General features: G+C 47.8%; 1 protein-coding gene across 2 annotated transcripts in view; it reads right to left on the reverse strand.

Moving 5' to 3' along the window:
* The window catches only part of ADGRB1 (adhesion G protein-coupled receptor B1), a 381,963-nt gene that overhangs the window by 108,613 nt on the left and 254,630 nt on the right, over window positions 1-18,720 (reverse strand). For both annotated transcript variants that reach the window (XM_077932693.1, XM_077932692.1), the window contains exon 18: window positions 1,898-2,048. In XM_077932693.1, coding sequence (XP_077788819.1) covers window positions 1,898-2,048 — 151 coding nt within the window. The remainder of the gene's footprint in view (window positions 1-1,897; window positions 2,049-18,720) is intronic.

Genomic DNA, 18,720 nt, shown 5'->3' on the forward strand with positions numbered 1-18,720 from the left:
ATTCTCACAGTGAGGGGGGGGGGAGTAGCATGCAAGACTCTGATGCCTTATTGCTCTTACAATTGCTATCTACCCATTCAAGCAGAGAGAGAAAAGAGAGAGGAGCAGTTAAGGCAGCGGTTCTTAACCTGTGGGTCCCCAGATGTTGTTGGACTACAACTCCCATCATCCCTGAGCTCTGGCCTTGCTAGCTAGGGGTGATGGGAGTTGTAGTCCAACAACATCTGGGGACCCACAGGTTGAGAAAGGCTGAGTTAAGGTGAGGGAGAGCATTTTCACTTTCATCACCTGGCTACAGAGCAAAAACTGTGGGGGGGAAAGCAACATGGTAGCCATTGTTTCCTGCACAGACACACCACGAGAAATGCTGCTGTCCTCAAAACTTAAATTCCTAGAGCACTTTAATCCCACAATGCAAGGCCTGGACTTTTGGGAAGGGGTTAGGCTTTGGGCCTGCCATGGACTCAGGCAGGCACAGACAACACTGTATCTTTAAAGCCACTTCAGTGCAGATGTTTCCATGGCAACTAGTGGACCAAATACATTAGTGTTTCTAATAATAAACCAAACCTTCATCTCGGGAAACCTGCCTTCCCCAGTGCCCCCTCTCCTCCCCTCGCCCCCATCTCTCCTCACTACCTTTTAGATTCTCCCCTCCCTCTCCCGCGATGAGCCGCTTTTCACAAAGTGAGGGAGGAGGAAGGAGAGAGCGGCCCAACGGGCCTCGCAAGACCTGAAGCTCAAGATGATGGCCACCGAGAGCATCGTGGGATTGGTCCTCGATGGGAGCAGTTCACCTAGGGACCCGGAACAGGGTGAAAGTCAACTGAAAGACTGCAAAAAGGGGTTTGGACCTGAGAGAAAACAAATCAAATAAAGGCATCTTTCCTTGTTTTCCTCTTTTACAAAGTCCTAGCAAAACTCATAAGCGCCAATAATTCATGCCCTGACCAGGCGGTCCTCCTCCACGACAGCCTAGCTTTGATAACAAAGAAGCCACCATCTACCTTCTCCCTCTTTACTTGTGCAAGAGCATGCGAGGCAAATCCTTTGACAAGCGCCAATACACCCTTTTGACCCCATTTTGAGGCGCTGCTAAGAAGGCATCAAAGTAACTGGAGACAAAGCTGCCGTGACGCTCCGAAATCACAAAAGAATGTCCCCGAGAGGCGTCCCGGAGGGTTTGAGGAGCCGGTGAAAGAGCAAAAGGTGCCAGGAAGATTCCTGAAAAGGATCGACCAACAATACTATATGAATCCGTAGTGGAAGGCCTGAGATTCAGAAGCATCCAAAGTCACAGATCTCCTCGCTCCACATCTCATCCACTCACTCTCTCACCAAACCTCTCCCATCTCTCTCTAACAGTCCAGGCAACCGGCCGAAAACTGCAGGTGACATAAGTGGGGAAAGGGGTCAGTTAGGGGTACCCAGTAGCCAGCACTGATGGAGGGGGGGAAAGGAAGAAGGATGTTTTCAGGCAGCGAAAGACGATGGTGACATTTCAATGCTGCAATGATCTTGAACCAGATATTTTATTGTTGTTATTTAGGTCACAGATTCTCAAAGACACATGTCAGTCGCTTTCTGACAACGGTGATGCTTATTGCAATGTGCGCGCACACACACACATATGCACAAGCAAACACACATGCAATATCCTTGCCATGCACACCCAGACGGAGACTCACACGCGAGTGCGCACACCCAGCCTTGCACGGCACTGCTTGTCACACTGAAATGTCATCCGCTGGACCATTTCCTTTGCTTCTCTCTCTTTCTCTCTCTCTCTCTCCCCGCCTCCTTCTCGGCACACACACACACACACACACACACACACACACACAAATGCCAAGACTTCATTCCTTTGGATGCCGCACAGCCGGTGAGGCACACTTACCATTTCGGCACTCAGCTGGGCTAAGATGGCGAAGGTGGAGATTCTGTCACACAGGCATTTAGTTCGGAAAGGATCGACCGGGACTGTTCGGCAGCCACGCCAGGACCAGGCGCCAAGCTGAGACGAAGAGGAGGAGGAGGAGGAGGAGGGTCTGTGAAGGGAGGGGGAGGGGAGCCCAGTGCAGAGGGAGAGAGCAAGAGAGAGGCAGAGAGGGAGGGAGAGAAAGACATGCACACACACAGAGGGAGAGAGAGGGAGAGACAGGAGGGAGAAAAAGAAAAACAGGCATCACTAACAAATTGCCAGAGGGAGAGAGAGAGAGAGAGATAAAAAAAAAAAAAAAACAGGACAGCAGCAGCAGCCAACCCCCACGTGGCCCTCCCCACCATATGACACCCCCTCCAGTGACACATACCCAGTGCCTTCCCACACACCTGGGACATCACTCGTGGCAGCCTTCATCAGCGCAACCCCATGTGCTAAACTTCCCCCCTGCTGAGGCATGGCTCGTGATCCCCCCCTCCTTTGAAAGATGCACCCGCCCACTCCCAAATAGCCTCTGATCCATAATGCTCTCCCTATATGGCCCGCTGTGGCTGAACCTGCCCCAATGGGCTCAGAACTTCCTCTTCTTTGCGATGACTGCCCCATTGCTCACACGGAGTGGACGTCACAGCAGATGGACCACAATCTCCCCACATGCTCATCAGTGATACACATGGACAGCCCTTGCATGCGCCCATAGCATCACCCCCTGGCACGCTCGAATTTCACTTTATTTCCCCCAATGGGATGGTGTGCTTCCTTACCAAACTCAATCCAGCTGAAGACCTTCACTAGAGTCCATACACCTGCCTTCCAGCTGACCAGGACACCTCTCACGTTCTGCGCCACCAGCAACAACACCACCATGCTGCACTTTCACGAAGACTCTTGGTGTCAAAACAACCTGAAACTCAGCGCCGAGCAGACGGCTGCTCTCTCTCCCACTACCCCGAGCCAGCACACGCCGGCACACACATGGCCTTCCCATGCTCACACACCCTCAGCCACAGCTGTCCACACACCCACAGCTATTCTACATTGAAAAGATGCTGCAGGGAGAGAAAAAATGGCAAGGTGCGCAGTGGGGAAATGGACTTTGCTGCTCAGTGCACTCCTTTGGAATTTGCAGCCAACCCTGCTTTTCGGCTAAGCAGGAGATGTGCTCGCCTTGAAAATACCTGTTGGACTTATTCGCACATTGCATTTGTGGATGCACATTTCAAATTCACATCATGCATTTGAAGCTTTGAACTGTCACGGCGTGTCCCCAACAAAAGACTCCTGTGAGCTGTAGATTCTTAAAGGGCGCTGGTGATTTTTAGGAGATCCCTATTCCCCTCCAAGATCTACAATTCCCAGAGCGGTTTAACAGTCAATGCCACTTGACAGGGAACTCTGGGAATTGTAGTTCTGTGAGGGGGACAGGGCATCTCTTCACAGCTCTTGCCACCTTAACGAACGGCAGTTCCCAGAATACTTTGGGGGATGCCAGGACTCTTCACAGTGTCTCAAATGCAGGGTGAGAATGTGGTTCAACAGCACATCTAATAATTGGACTGTGTGACGTGACCTTCACCCTTAAATAACCCTAACCCTTCCCTAAGGGGTTAATTTCTTGGGGGGGAAGGGAAGGGGGTTCTCCACCCCCATCGTTCTACCCAGACACTGAGGTCCAGAGCCGAGGGCCTTCTGGCAGTTCCCTCGCTGCGAGAAGCCAAGTTACAGGGAACCAGGCAGGGGGCCTTCTCAGTGGTGGCACCCACCCTGTGGAATGCCCTCCCACCAGATGTCAAAGAAAACAACAACTACCAGACTTTTAGAAGACATCTGAAGGCAGCCCTGTTTAGGGAAGCTTTTGATGTTTGATGCATTACTGTATTTTAATATTTTGTTAGAAGCCGCCCAGAGTGGCAGGGGAAGCCCAGCCAGATGGGTGGGGTATAAATAATAAATTATTATTATTATTATTATTAGACATCCTGAATCTCAAGAAATGTACACCAAAGAATAACTTCTTTATATGGGACTCTTAACTTCATCACCATCATGCATAGCTTGCCATGCAGAATGTTCCTTCCAAGACATAGTGCCAAACTTTCTCTCGATGCTTCCAATGGAAGACTTCCAAAGTCCTACAGAGTCTTCCCCACATGGCATGTTCTGGTCTGCATAGCTCTCATATGGATGCAGATGCAGAAAGCCTCCTTCATTTCCCCCAGAGTTTTGCTTTTCCGCCTCTGCTGTCACAGAACTGCATTTCCATGATGTATAGCGCCAGCTTTCACACTTCCTACTTTCAGGGAACCAGGGCTGAGCTGAAATCTATCAGAAGACATTCATTCTCCCGACCTTTTCTTTTTCCTCCCTTCATTTATTTTGTGATGGACCTAACTTTCTTCTTATGTTGCTAGACTCGGTGGAGGATGAAGAATGGTGGCCAGAGTGCCATTCAAAACATGTTTAGGAAAAAAAGGAAATGAGCTATGGAAACTATGGAATTTGGTCCCACAGGGGACAGTAATGGTCACCAACTTAGATGGCTTTAGAAGAGGATTAGGCAGATTTATGGAGGAGAGGGCTAGTGATGGCTCCTTGCCATGATGGCAATGTTCTGTCTCTACAGTTGGTCTCTAAGGTGATTCTGAATACTAGTTGCTGGAAACCACAGGAGGGAAGACGGCTCTTGTGTTCGAATCCTGCTTGTGGGATTCCCATTGGGGCAACTGGTTGGCCAATGTGAGAACGGCAGACTAGATGGACGGTGGCCTGATCCAGCAGCCTCTTCTTATGCTCTTAAGTTCTTAAGATGTGCTCCTGCCACTTTAATGATGAGCTCCACCATCGTGAAATTGATGGAGGGTTATCCTCCCTCTAGGAGGAAAAAAAAAAGCTTTCTCCCAATTTCTCTCCCTGCAAATATGCTGGAAAATTTCCACAGGCTGTTTGCACAACAGAGAAACTTTTCCTAATTCCACGTGGTCTGCTGAGCACTAAGGCACCCCGAAGCACCTGCCATGCTATCCTGTATCGGAAGCTGTCAGAACATTGGTCCACTTAGCTCATTACTGCCCACACTGATTGGCAGAGGATCTCCAGGATTTTAGGCAGGGGGCATCATCTGGAGAAGGTGGGGATTGAACCTGGCACCTTCTGGATGCAAAGCAGGTGCAAAGTTACAAGAAAGGAGATTCCAACTAAACATTCGGAAAGACTTTCTGACAGTCAGAGCTGTTCAGCAGTAGAACAGGCTCCCATGAGAGGTGGTGGACTCTTCTTCCTTGCTGTTGTTGTTGTTGTTTAGTCGTTTAGTCGTGTCCGACTCTTCGTGACTCCCTGGACCAGAGCACGCCAGGCACTCCTGTCTTCCACTGCCTCCCGCAGTTTGGTCAAACTCATGCTGGTAGCTTCAAGAAACACTCTCCCACCATCTCGTCCTCTGTCGTCCCCTTCTCCTTGGGCCCTCCATCTTTCCCAACATCAGGGTCTTTTCCAGGGAGTCTTCTCTTCTCATGGGGTGGCCAAAGTCTTGGAGCCTAAGCTTCAGGATCTGTCCTTCCAGTGAGCACTCAGGGCTGATTTCCTTAAGAATGGAGAGGTTTGATCTTCTTGCATTCCATGGGACTCTCAAGAGTCTCCTCCAGCACCAGAATTCAAAAACATCAATTCTTCGGCGATCAGCCTTCTTTATGGTCTTCTTCCTTAGAGGTTTTTAAATAGTGGTTGAATGGCCATCTGTTATGGATGCTTTAGCTGAGATTCCTGCATTGCAGGGGGTTGGACCAGATCACCCTTTGATCTGGTCTGTCAACTTTCCCCCTTTTTAAAGGGAAATTCCCTTATTCCAAATAGGATTCCTTGCAAGAAAAGGGAAAAGTTGACAGCTATGCTTTGGGTCCCTTCCAGCTCTAAGATTCTATGATTCTACCAGTGAGCTCTGCACATTGCAGAGGATTGTGGGGCAAATTTTGGATGTTCAGCTACTCTCTAAAGTCTCACAGGTTCCCCGTGTGACTTAGGTCCTCATCAGTTGAGCTGACAGGAGACCCATGAGTTCATCTTTGGTGGGTTTTGTGAAAAACTGCTCCCCCTCCCCAACAATTTGAAGGAGGCCCATGACACAGACTTGCCATGTTTCTGTCCTGAATTTTCCATCCCTTGCTGCTGTTTGCCTAAGCAGCCTCAGAACCCGGCCTTAATCCACCACCTCAGATGCCTTCATAAGAGGAACAGACACATTTGTCATGGAAGATGGGGCTATCACTGACTACATGAGACTATGGCTATTCTCTGCCTCCACTGCTAGAGATAGGCAGGAAGAGTGATGATATGCTCACATCCTTATTATGAGTTTTCCATGGGGAAATCTGGTTGACCAGGATGCTCAATTAGATTGACCTTTGCCCTGACCCAGCATCTGGGATTTTTCATTTCCTTATGATCCCACCCAGGGGCATTTTGCCTTTGAGATAAACCCCACAATTGTGGAACCCCTGCAGTCTGCTCTAGTTTGGCTTCAGAAGAGACCCCCAGACACATTCCACAGTTCTGCACATTGGTAGAGATGTCTAATGGAGATGCAATTGAGGGAAGCTTGCCCTCTGTGACTGAACTTCTGATTTCCGGTTCCCCAATAGGCTTCTCGGGAACCAGAGCATTTCCCAGAAAACATTTCACGAACACCAGCATGTGCAAAGATTACGAGAACCAGCCTAGGCAAAGACTACCCCTGTCCCTGTTCCCCTCACAGAGCTGTTTAGCAAACAATCCCTCACCCAGCATGGGCCCTTCCAGCTGAAGGGCAGAGATTTAGAAGACAAAGCTTCCAAAAAGAAGGACAGGGCCCTATAAACAGACAGTGAAATATATGTTTGTGCAGTTGTGTTGATATTATGCAATATAAGGTGCATTGAATCTAACTTGAGCAGGGAGAAGGTCAGGTCCTTTCCCCCCAGAAAGCTTAAGGTTTAATAGAGATCTGGATCCGCACGATACATTTAAAGCAGTAGCCTACCACTTTAAGCAGTCCTAGCTTCCCCCAAAGAATCCTGGGAAATGTAGTTTGTTAAGGGCGCCAAAAGCTGTTAGGAGACCTGAAATATACTCGGAATCGAGTGTGGATTTCATGCTCTTTATTCAGCTCATAGTGGTGAGGAATGGAAGTTCCCCCAAAATGTCTGCTTTATATACATTATTTATATAATGGGCCCCATGTGATTGGCTAATTATGGGATTCTCCTGTAGGCCAGTCAGGGTTTTGATTCACTTCCACCTGGAGTTGGATGGGGTGGCTCCTGCGGACCAATCAGACTGCTGCATTCTGGATCCTATTGTTCTAGGGCCAATCAGACTGCTGCATTCTGAATCCTATTGTTCTAGGACCAATCAGACTGCTGCCCTTTGGATTCTATTCAACTCAGTACATAACAAGATCCCTGATCCCCTCGCAGAGTTACCGGTACATTTCTCACAGTTCCCTGGGGAAAGGGATTGGCAAGTCAAAGTGTTTTGGGAATTGCGGCTCTGTGGGGGAAATGGAGCCTCCTGACAACTTTCAGCGCCCTTAACATACTACAGCTCCCAGAATCCTTTGAGGGAAGCCACGGCCAGTGCATATCATAGTGCTTTAAGTGTGCAGTGCATATTCATTTATGGGCTTTGGGAATCTATTGTAGGTACATGAGTGTAAGAGAGAGAGAGATTATTATAGTGGGTAGGGTGGCTAATACATTGATAGATGACCTCCTTGGAGGGATCTGATCACATCAGCTAGCTGTGGAGAGCAGGTGAGTCCTAATCATATTCAGCACAGAACATCTACCTGCAGGGTGATGTGGAGGCCTAAGGAGGGACGTGGATAATGAGGTGTGAGAGACCCAGCTCAGTCCATGGTTCAAGAGCTCACGGGGAGGGAGGGGAGTAGTTGAAGCTAATCCTTCAAGCCTTGACATGAGGCCTCATCACCTTTGTAATGTTGTAGAGAGGCCAGGCTAGGAGGGAACACAGCGGTAGTTGAAAGCACGAGGTACCTGCTACAGAACCACAAAAACGTAGACTCGAAAGGTACCCCAAGAACCACCTCCCCATTACCCCTGCAATGCAGATATGGCAGCAAATCAAAATAATAAGGGAGACGTGAACTGAATGAGGAGGTGAAGTGGGCAGGAATGTCAAAGGATAGGAGGGAAAGGATTGCCCCCTGTATCCTTTCAGAAGAGGCAAGTTTGGATGAAACATAGAAGCTGCAGGCGGGATGGTCATTGGAGACCACAGCCCACATGGCTTTCTCATCACAGCCTCTGTAACGGCATTGTGATGTCAGATGTCACACTATGATGTCATCATAGAACTGCGTTGGGGTTGGGTGCTCCTGTGCTCAAGTCCTGCTTGTGGGTTTCCGACAGGCATCTATCTGGTTGGCCACAGTGAGAACAGGACGCTGCACCTAACCTGACGACTCACTCAGTAGAGCATGAGACTCTTACTCTCAGAGTTATGGGTTTGAGCCCCACACTGGGTGAAAGATTCCTATGCTGCAGAGGGTTGGACTAGATGACCCTCGGGTCCCTTCCAACTCCACAGTTCTATGATGACTAATAATAATAATATTTTTTATTATTTATATCCCGCCCTCCCCAGCTGAAGCCAGGCTCAGAGCGGCTAACAACAGTAAAATAACACATAAAATCACAATCAATCAATTGAAATACATTCTAAAATCAATACATTCTAAATCAATTCAAAATCAAATTAATGGCAACCATTGGGCTAGAGTTCTGTGAGGAGGGGGTCAGGCTGTGCCCTGGACAAAGGCCTGGTAGAACAGCTCTGTCTTGCAGGCCCTGTGGAAAGATGTCAAGTCCCGCAGGGCCCTAGTCTCTTGGGACAGAGCGTTCCACCAGATCGGGGCCACAGCCAAAAAAGCCCTGGCTCTGGTTGAGGCCAGCCTAACCTCCCTGTGGCCCAGGATCTCCAATATGTTTTTATTTGAAGACCGTAAGGTCCTCCGTGGGACATACCAGGAGAGGCGGTCCCGTAGGTACAAGGGTCCTAGGCCATATAGGGCTTTAAAGGTTAAAACCAGCACCTTAAACTAGATGTGCCATTGGCTTGATCTAGCAGGGCTCTTCTTTATTTGTCTTTAGATTTTCATGGATTGCCAGCTCTCCCTGCCCCATAGCCAAAATGGCCCCCCTTGCCACATTTCTGTGCTAATCTGCAGTCTCAAAACAACAACAGAAAAACCCTACATGAAAGTTCACATGTAAATATGGTGATTGGTGGTGCCCACAAGCCCCCTTTCAGCTCAAACCTGTCTTTACCTGCCATATCTGATGTCAAGGGTAAGGCTAAATGAACGTGGCTTGTAGAAGACTACCTCATGGACCACACAGGGAGTCCTGGTGGGCCAATTTAGACCCACAGGCAGAGGTCCCCCCACTGCTGCAAAATATATGTATTACTTATTCATAGTGAAAAGCGAAATTTGTAGTTTCAGTCCTGTGGATAAGCAAGTCGAAATCTGTGCATTAGTCTGGAATGTTATGTTGGAATTTTCAACGATCAAGTTCTCAGAGTGTCCTTCTACCACAAAATGCCTCCTCTGCAACTGTTGCTGGTGTGACTTCCTTCAGAAGCAACTTCTGGGTCAACTTCTCAGTAAGAAACAGCACTGCTTGGGCCCTGGGAATAGAGTGAATTAAGGACTCCTCTCCACTCAAGAGGAAGTGGAGCAGCCACAGCTCAGCAGCTCAGCAGCTCTGTTCTACTGGGGTCTTTTTCTGGCCTGCTCTGAGGTCGGAATCTGGCTAGGATCCATCTGCCAGGTTGATTACTAATTCAGAGAGCAGGAGACGGAGTCAAAGTTAATTCTCCTCCTAAAAACCCCCCAAAGCAATTTTCATTTGCAGCCTCGGCAGTTTCAAGCATCCTTTCGCACCCCAAGGACAAGCAAGCTGCCCAGTTAGATTGAGGAGCATGGGCTTGCATGGACCACTGAAAGGATTTGCAATTTGAGGCTCAGGCGTGCGGCAACTGCACACCTCTCAGAGGTTGCTAAGTGTTCAGGACAGGCCTAGAGACTTTGGCATTTAAGCCATCTGGTGCTCTCTTTCAATCTCGGACACAGTGGTGCCTGGTGCCCTTTGGGTCTGGTCGGGTGGAAGGCAGGGAGACCGACGGGGAACCAGAGAAAATGATAGGCAAAGCCACTTCCTGGATATGTAAGAAGGTAGGGATGCAGGTGGCACTGTGGTCCAAACCATTGAGCCTCTAGGGCTTGCCGATCAGAAGGTCGGCGGTTCAAATCCCCGCGACGGAGTGAGCTCCTATTGCTCGGTCCCTGCTCCTGCCAACCTAGCAGTTCGAAAGCACGTCAAAGTTCAAGTAGATAAATAGGTACCACTCCGGCGGGAAGGTAAACGCCGTTTCCTTGCACTGCTCTGGTTTCGCCAGAAGCTGCTTAGTCCTGCTGGCCACATGACCCGGAAAAACTGTCTGCGGACAAACGTTGGCTCCCTCGGCCAGTAAAGTGAGATGAGTGCCGCAACCCCAGAGTCATTCGTGACTGGACTTAACTGTAGGGGGTCCTTTACCTTTACCTTTTTAGGCCAACTGAGATTGGTGGGCAGTTTCCCTTTCATACATCTCTATTTTGCCCTTGGGATTCTCCCCTGGCAGCAGCCGATCCCAGAGGCCACAACTCCTTGGGTTCTTTCTTGTGCGGTTAGAATGTGCCACTGAATTGTGATCATTCTTTTTTGCTTGCCTGGAAGAAAGATAGGGCTGTGTGCGAGCCCTTAAATCTAGTGCCCAGATCAAGCGAAGTAGCAGTACCACTCTATTCTGCCTTGGTCAGACCACACTTGGACTCCTGTGTCCAATTCTGGGCACCACAATTTAAGAAGGATGTTGGCAAGCTGGAAGGTGTGCAGAGGAGGGCGACCAAGACGATCAAGAGTCTGGAAACCAAGCCCTATGAGGAACGGTTGAAGCAGCTGGCTATGCTTAGCCTGGGAAAGAGGAGGCTGTGAGGAGAGATGATGGCCATCTTCAAATATCTCAAGAGCTGTCACATGGAAGAGGGAACAAACTTGTTTTCTGCTGTGCGGAAGATAGGACTCAAATCAATGGTTTCAAGTTACAAGAAAGGGGATTCTGACTAAACATCAAGAAAAACTTTCTGATAGTAAGAGCTGTGTAAAGATTTGAACTCAGGTCCTCCAGCCCCAGCATTCCAGACCAATGGATCCTGCAGCATGAAAGGGGGTTGAAGCCTAAGAAAAATGCAATGGGAGATAAGTAAACAAACGCTGTGCTTTGTTTGTTTCCCCTGATGTTCTTGGAAGGCCAGGAAGGTGGGAGAGAATCTGCAATCTGATTAGCAGCTATTACTCAATTATCTCTTTAAAAACCAACGAGATGACTATTGATCCAGTTATCCCGGGCATGGAAACAAATGGAGACTGGCAGAGAGAATCGTCCACGGAGGGACTTCTCGATTTCAAAGCATCCTGTTTTCACAATCACACCAAAAGGAACTCCTGACCTGTGCAGAGAACATCATGAGAATTGGTTGATTTGAAAGCAAAAATTGTGTTAGCAAAGAGCTGGAGGAGAGGGAGCGTTGGCAGAGGCAGACCAGGCCTTCTCCCATCTGTGTTTCCAAAGCTAATGGCTTCTAACTGAACCAAAGCTTTGCTAGGAGGACAAGATTAGTGAACCATCCGCCAATTAGCCACTGGGCGGGGGGGTGGGGGGGAGAGAAAGCTCATATTACAGCTTTCAGTCTGAAGCCTTAATTAACAACAAAAGCATTCCATGGCACCTAGAAATCCATATCACCATCAAAATAAAACATATGGCTCACTAAACACCCAGAAGATTATCTGGGGTGAGAGAGAGAGGGGAGATTACCAGTCCCAGACATAATAACTACAGCTGCCGCTGGATTCCCCTATATACTCTGTGGGAATCTGGCGACACGTTCTAGCAGGGCATTTGACCTGACAGGTAAATGTGTGTGCCCTGTCCAAATCCAGAGGGAGACCCCCTCTGTCCTTGACTACTGCTTCTTGTTGAAAAGTGCTCACACAGAACTGGATGGTGGTTAGCGGTTCATCATCACTGCAGAACGTTTCCTGCAGATCCCAGTACTGCTTTTTTGAGCTGGTGTGCCACCGTGGCTAATGGAGGATGGGGAATCTGAGGTTCAGCTACCGTTTGGGTGGGCATTTCAAATTTGCCCAGCTTGAGAAAGTCCCATAGAGCTTGATTCCAGCCCTACTGCTTGCCGTCTCCTCCAGAACCCCCTTAGTTTTGAGAAGGGAGAGTTGTAAAGTCCTTTCTGGAGCAGGGATGGAAGGATCTGTGGATTTCAGTTATCTGAGCTTTTCGCTTTTCCAGTTCTCCAAATTTTGCAGCAATTTTCTGTGAAAAAGAAGTTGACCGGAAAGAGCATTGCATTGGCCTTGAGTTTGTTGCATCTGGGATTTCAGTGAACAAACGATGTTGCGTTATGCTGACCTAGTTTAGGGTAGTTTGACCAGTTGTAGCTATCCAAGGTTTCACATAAAACAGAAGAATCGATTTTGGGTCCTCACAGTTTCTGATTTCCCCCCCCCCCAACTTAAATGCAATACATCCCATTTTTGAATCAGTTTGCAAACATTCCCCCCCCCCCATAGAATCATAGGACTGTAAAGTTGGAAGGAAACCCGAAGGTCATTTAGTCCAACCCCATACAATGCATGAATCTCAACTAGATCATACATGACAGATGACCCAATCTCTGCTTAAAAAGCTCCCATGAAGGAAAGCCCACCACTTTCCAAGGGAAACCATCCGACTGTCGAACAGCTCTTACTCAAAAAATAAAATAAAAAATATTCCTGGTTTTCAGTTGGAATCCCCTTTCTTGTAAATAAATCCATTGTATGCATGCTTTCTCATAAGATTCCCCCCCCTTTCACATTATTGTGGTTGTGGAACTGCATCTTAAAATTTGGAGAATTTAAAATATTTCAAAGGATAGTTGTGTTTTGGTTCATGTATTAAATGTGATTTAGGTAAGGTAAAGGTAAAAGGACCCCTGACCATTAGGTCCAGTCGTGGCCGACTCTGGGGTTGCAGTGCTCATCTCGCTTTATTGGCCGAGGGAGCCGGCGTACAGCTTCCGGGTCATGTGGCCAGCATGACTAAGCTGCTTCTGGCGAACCAGAGCAGCGCACAGAAATGCCATTTACCTTCCCGCCAGAGCAGTACCTATTTATCTACTTGCACTTTGACATGCTTTCAAACTGCTAGGTTGGCAGGAGCAGGGACTGAGCAACAGGAGCTCACCCCACTGTGGGGATTCGAACTGCCGACCTTCTGATCAGCAAGTCCTAGGCTCTGTGGTTTAACCCACAGCGCCACCCGCATCCCCGTGATTTAGGTAGGTTCACACGAAAATGGAACCAGACAAATTGCCCAGTTGGTTAGAGCATGCTGCTGATAACTCAAGGTTGCAGGTTCAATCCCTGTTAGGGACAGCTGCATGGTCTGGGACTAGATTATGCTCAGGGTCCCTTCCAACTCTATGATTCTATCTAATCCTGATCATTCTTATTCCCACATTCTTCTATTTGATATCCTTTTGGCTGGAGATGTCAAGGACTGGAACCTGGAACCTTCCTCGTGCAAATTATTATCATCATTATTTATTTATTAATTTTGTATACCTCCCTATACCTGCAGATCTCCCACTGGGCAATGGGTTCTCTCCAAAGGGGGAGGATATTTAGGTTAGATGATGTGAATTCCCAAATAGAGAAAATTTCCTGTTTTTATGGGAATGCAGATAATTGGACAGGACAAAGAGGCAAGTACAATCACCAATGCGAGTTGCCTGGATGAGACAATGAACGCAACAGCCTCCGACCCACTTCAAAGCCATCACCATCTGCCCCCCAAAAAGAGGACACTGGATTAAGGATTAACTGGTGCTAAGACGGAGGAAGCTGTTGTTACACATTCAGCAAAAGCAGCAAAAATCACCCCCCCCAAAAAAAAAATAATAGTCAAGAATTTGTAGATGCCAATGCATCTGGATTCCCAGAGCATCTCCTATTGTGCACAATCCCCTCTCTCCCTGGTTGAGCGAGAAAGACTTAAAAGTGGAATAAGGGAGCTTGTCATTAAGAGAAATGCTTTGACGGCTGATCTGTGCAGTCAGCTGAGAGGGAAGGAGATACTGAGGGAACAAGAAATGGGCCGCTCGTGTGTGGTCTTCCCTGGGGGGAAACGACGGTAGTCTTTCAATTGCTCATTAGGACCGAACCTGAGAGCAGAGGAGAAAACCCAGGATGCAGGAGCAAAAAAATTGTCTCCGGCATCAGATATGTAGTAGGCGATCTAAATTCTAGCTGATCATTAAAAAACAACAGTAACGCAGCACCTTTGTGCTATATATCTGTGCCTTTTCTGCATGATGGATTCACACTTGTTTGTTTTCGTGCGCACAGAGGAATTGGCGGGTGTTGTTTTGTTCCACCCCACTGAGTCACTCGAGAAAAGAGATTTGTTTGCACACTGTGTATAAATATCTTATAAATATCAGGGATGAATGTTAAGAAGACAGCAAGGGGCTGGCTGGTGGAGTGGACGAAGGGACCATCTGGTCCAGCGTTCTGTCCCCATGTCAGCCAACCCAAAGTTCCAAGGGATAAACCCACAAGCACTGCACAATAGCCATCCGGTGGCCAGTCTGGTGTGATGAATCAGGAGGGGGCTTGCAAAGGGATGGAAAATATCATTAAATGTGGAACAAGCTCTTTGAAAAATAATAATTTTTATTTTTTGCTCCTGTCTCCAATCAGAGACAGGGCTGGTCCAATTCTTTGTCCTGCCTCAAGTAAAGGATGAGATGACCTTGTCCCATCCATGCTGAAAACATTCAGCACTAGGGACCGGACAGCTCCTTCCACCAAATCTATGGACAGTAGACTACTTTCGAGAGTACAAACCATCTCTCTCTTCTCCTCCATCTTTCTTGCTCCTCCACCGGAAGCCAACTCATTGCCTACAAATGCTGCAATGCAGCAGCTGAATGCTTCATGAGAGCAGAATGACACACCCACCCCTATGAGGACTGCTGGAGTGGAAGGCCTGGGCTGCCTGCCTCTCTGCTCGATCACTCAGTACAGGGCCTTTCCCCCAGTGGAGTGTTGGGAGTAGGCAACCAGGCAAGATGGGTTGATAGTTCAGGGCTGCAACAAGCGAGCATCAGTGGGTGTACACTGAGTAGAACGTAGTGGAAGGAAGTGATCAATACTCACTGGGCACAGAAATGCACTTTGCACATGCTCTAGTGGCATCATTAGATACAGCCAGGGAGGCGGCTCATGAGAAATGTAGTGGGGGCTGCTGCTGCTGCCCAAGGTGGGTGTCTCATTCTGCCTAGTGGTGGGGCTGGCCTTGGGCAGGGATCTACATGGAAAGAGTCTTGTCCCCAGCATGCTAAAGTGGATAGTTGCAACCTTAGCTTCCCACTTAGCTTCATTCACTTGTACTCCCTGGGGGGGGGGGGGGTGGAAGATGAAGGACAGAGGATTTAAAGGCATGGACTCTCCTTTTACTCAGTGGATTGAAGCTACTGAAGTGCATACTTTACATGGGCCTGGGACCTTTAAGTCCTCTCCCGGTTCCATTTCTACATGAAGTAATGGAAAAGAGGATATTGGTCATGGTGCTGAATTATTATTATTATTATTATTATTATTATTATTATTATTATTATTATTATTATTATTTATTATTTGTACCCCGCCCATCTGGCTGGGTTTCCCCAGCCACTCTGGGCAGCTTTCAACAAAGACCAAAAATACACTAAAATGTCACACATTAAAAACTTCCCTGAACAGGGCTGCCTTCGGATGTCTTTTAAATGTCAGGTAGTTGTTTATCTCTTTGACATCTGGTGGGAGGGCATTCCACAGGGCGGGTGCCACCACCGAGAAGGCCCTCTGCCTGGTTCCCTGTAGCTTTGCTTCTTGCAATGAGGGAACCGCCAGAAGGCCCTCGGCGCTGGACCTCAGCGTCCAGGCAGAATGATGGGGGGTGGAGACACTTCTTCAGGTGTTCTGAATGGAATATCTGTACTTGGAGGCAGTGCACGTCTCAACAATAGATGATAGAGACATGCCAGAGGGTGGTACACAGCTGATATGAAGCACCACATCTTACTTCCAAACTCCCAGACACATCAGGCATAATAGCATAAGAAGATCTTGCTGGGTCAGCCCAATAACCCATCTAGTCCAGCGTACTGTTCTCACAGTAGCCTCCCAGATGCCTGTGGGAAACCAGCAAGCAGGATTCGGCCACAAGAGCCCTTTCCCCTTCTGCGGTTTCGAGCAACTGGGATTCAAAAGCGTTGCGGCCTCCAGCCGTGGAGGCCCAGCCACCAAGTCTAGTAGCCATCGATGGCTTTCTCCTCCATTAATTTCTATAATCCTTTTTTAAAGCTATCTAGGTTGGTAGCCATCACCGAAGCCTTTTCAGATCAAGTTACTGTAATTTATCGTCCTTATCTATGCCACGTCAATCGTGCGCTTGGGCACATCTGTTTAATTCCTGGAAGACAACACACACATACAAACCAGTCTGTATTCCACTGTTGCAAACGCATCTCCCCACCCCCTCTGTTGGACTTTTGCTCCTGGATCTGTGAAGGAAGCTCCTGTGACAGCTGGATGGTTCGGCCTAAATATCCCCCTCCCACAATGAACCTACATTTGACTCAAGCTGTCTTGTCCTATTTGCAGCTCCGGGAAGAGTGGCTGCCCTGTCCTGATCCCAGCTGAGAAAATGCTGAATCGCTTCTTGCTCTCATCATTATGCTGCATTCGCTGCACTTGCCCTCGATGCATGACACTTCGCATTAGGGCTGTGAAGTCTGGGGAAGGGCCCCTAGCTCAGTGGTGGAGCATCTGCTTCGCATGCAGAAGGTCCTAGGTTCAGTTCCCGGCATCTTCAGGTAGATGATGCCCTGGAGAGACACTGCCGGTCTGTGCATATAACACTGAGCTAGAGGAACCAATGTTGTGACACTGCAGAAGGTAGCTTCCTATATCTCTAAGTTATGGGGGTTGGGGGTGAGAATAGTAAAATGAGATACAGTACTATATATGCCTTCCATGCTAAGAATAATTCTACCATACCTCTGTGTTTTACAAAAGCCATGGTTTTCCCAGTAGTGATGTATGGAAGTGAGAGCTGGACCATAAAGAAGGCTGATCGCCGAAGAACTGATGCTTTTGAATTATGGTGCTGGAGGAGACTCTTGAGAGTCCCATGGACTGCAAGAAGATCCAACCTCTCCATTCTGAAGGAAATCAGCCCTGAGTGCTCACTGGAAGGACAGATCCTGAAGCTGAGGCTCCAAGACTTTGGCCACCTCAGGAGAAGAGAAGACTCCCTGGAAAAGACCCTGATGTTGGGAAAGATGGAGGGCACAAGGAGAAGGGGACGACAGAGGACGAGATGGTGGGACAGTGTTCTCGAAGCTACCAGCATGAGTTTGACCAAACTGCGGGAGGCCGTGGAAGACAGGAGTGCCTGGTGTGCTCTGGTCCAGGGGGTCACAAAGAGTCGGACATGACTAAACGACTAAACAACAACAACATTTGCCTGCCAGCAGCACAAGGAGCAAGGTCTATGAGTGTAACTGGGGGTTTTCTACATTTTTTCTCCAAGTAGAGAAGCAATTTCAATTTCATTTGCGGCACTATACATCTCAAGACTTACTCCTTATATACCCAGTAGATCTGATCCCTTGCTGGTGAGGCTTGCTGACCTCCCAGAAAAGCAAAAAAAAAAGACCTTTTCCTGTTAGGCAAAGACCATAAGACGATCTAGATTGTCGCCAGATTTGGTGTACAGATCTGTAGGTGCAGACCATCCCCCAAACTAGTTCGTGAAGAAAATCCCCAAACTCAGTTCCATGGGTGACGCTGGGTCATATCTATGCGGTAGCTTATCTTAAAGTTTTAATTGTCTATACACTTATCGCATTTATAAATTTAAAATTTATTGTTGTACATTGTTTAAACTGTTTCTTTTCTTTCTGGGATTGTACCCCCAAGTGTGTTTTATAAGATGGTCTCCAACCGTAATAAATTATCTATCTACCCAGTAGATCTCTGCAGTGTTCAGGAAAGTGTCTACCGCAAGCTTCAAAATTCTTAGTCCTCAGAGCAGGGCTTTTAGTGTGGCTGCTCCTCTCTCATACCCTCCAATATTTCTCTGATGAAAATAGGGGCGTCCAGTTCCATAATGATAATTTCACTATATATATCCCACACCTCTTACTGGGTTGTCCCAGCTGCTCTGGGAAGCTTCCAACATGTATAAAAACATAATAAAACATTAAATGTTGTTTTTTAAAAAAAAGACTTCCCTATACAGGATTGCCTTCAGACTGCTCCGGGTTGGATAACTCCATACCCTCCAACATTTCTGCAATGAAAATAGGGACATCCTAAGGAAAAGTGAGACATTACTGGATTAAATCAGAAACCGGGACGAGTTCTTTGAATCAGGGAAGTCCTTGGAAAATTGGTGCACTTGGAGGGTCTACAGCAGCTCTGCTGAGATACAACAGGAACTCACTAGCTACTCTAATTGAACACATTTTTGTCCCAATAGGCTTTTCCAGATGTATAAATGGTTCTTTGATGCGAACGCCCATTTCTTAGGGTTTTAGTCTTGTTTTAAAAAGCATTTGTTGGCTTTGCATTTTT

Source organism: Podarcis muralis, chromosome 8 (assembly GCF_964188315.1).
Source record: "Podarcis muralis chromosome 8, rPodMur119.hap1.1, whole genome shotgun sequence".
Lineage (NCBI taxonomy): Eukaryota > Metazoa > Chordata > Lepidosauria > Squamata > Lacertidae > Podarcis > Podarcis muralis.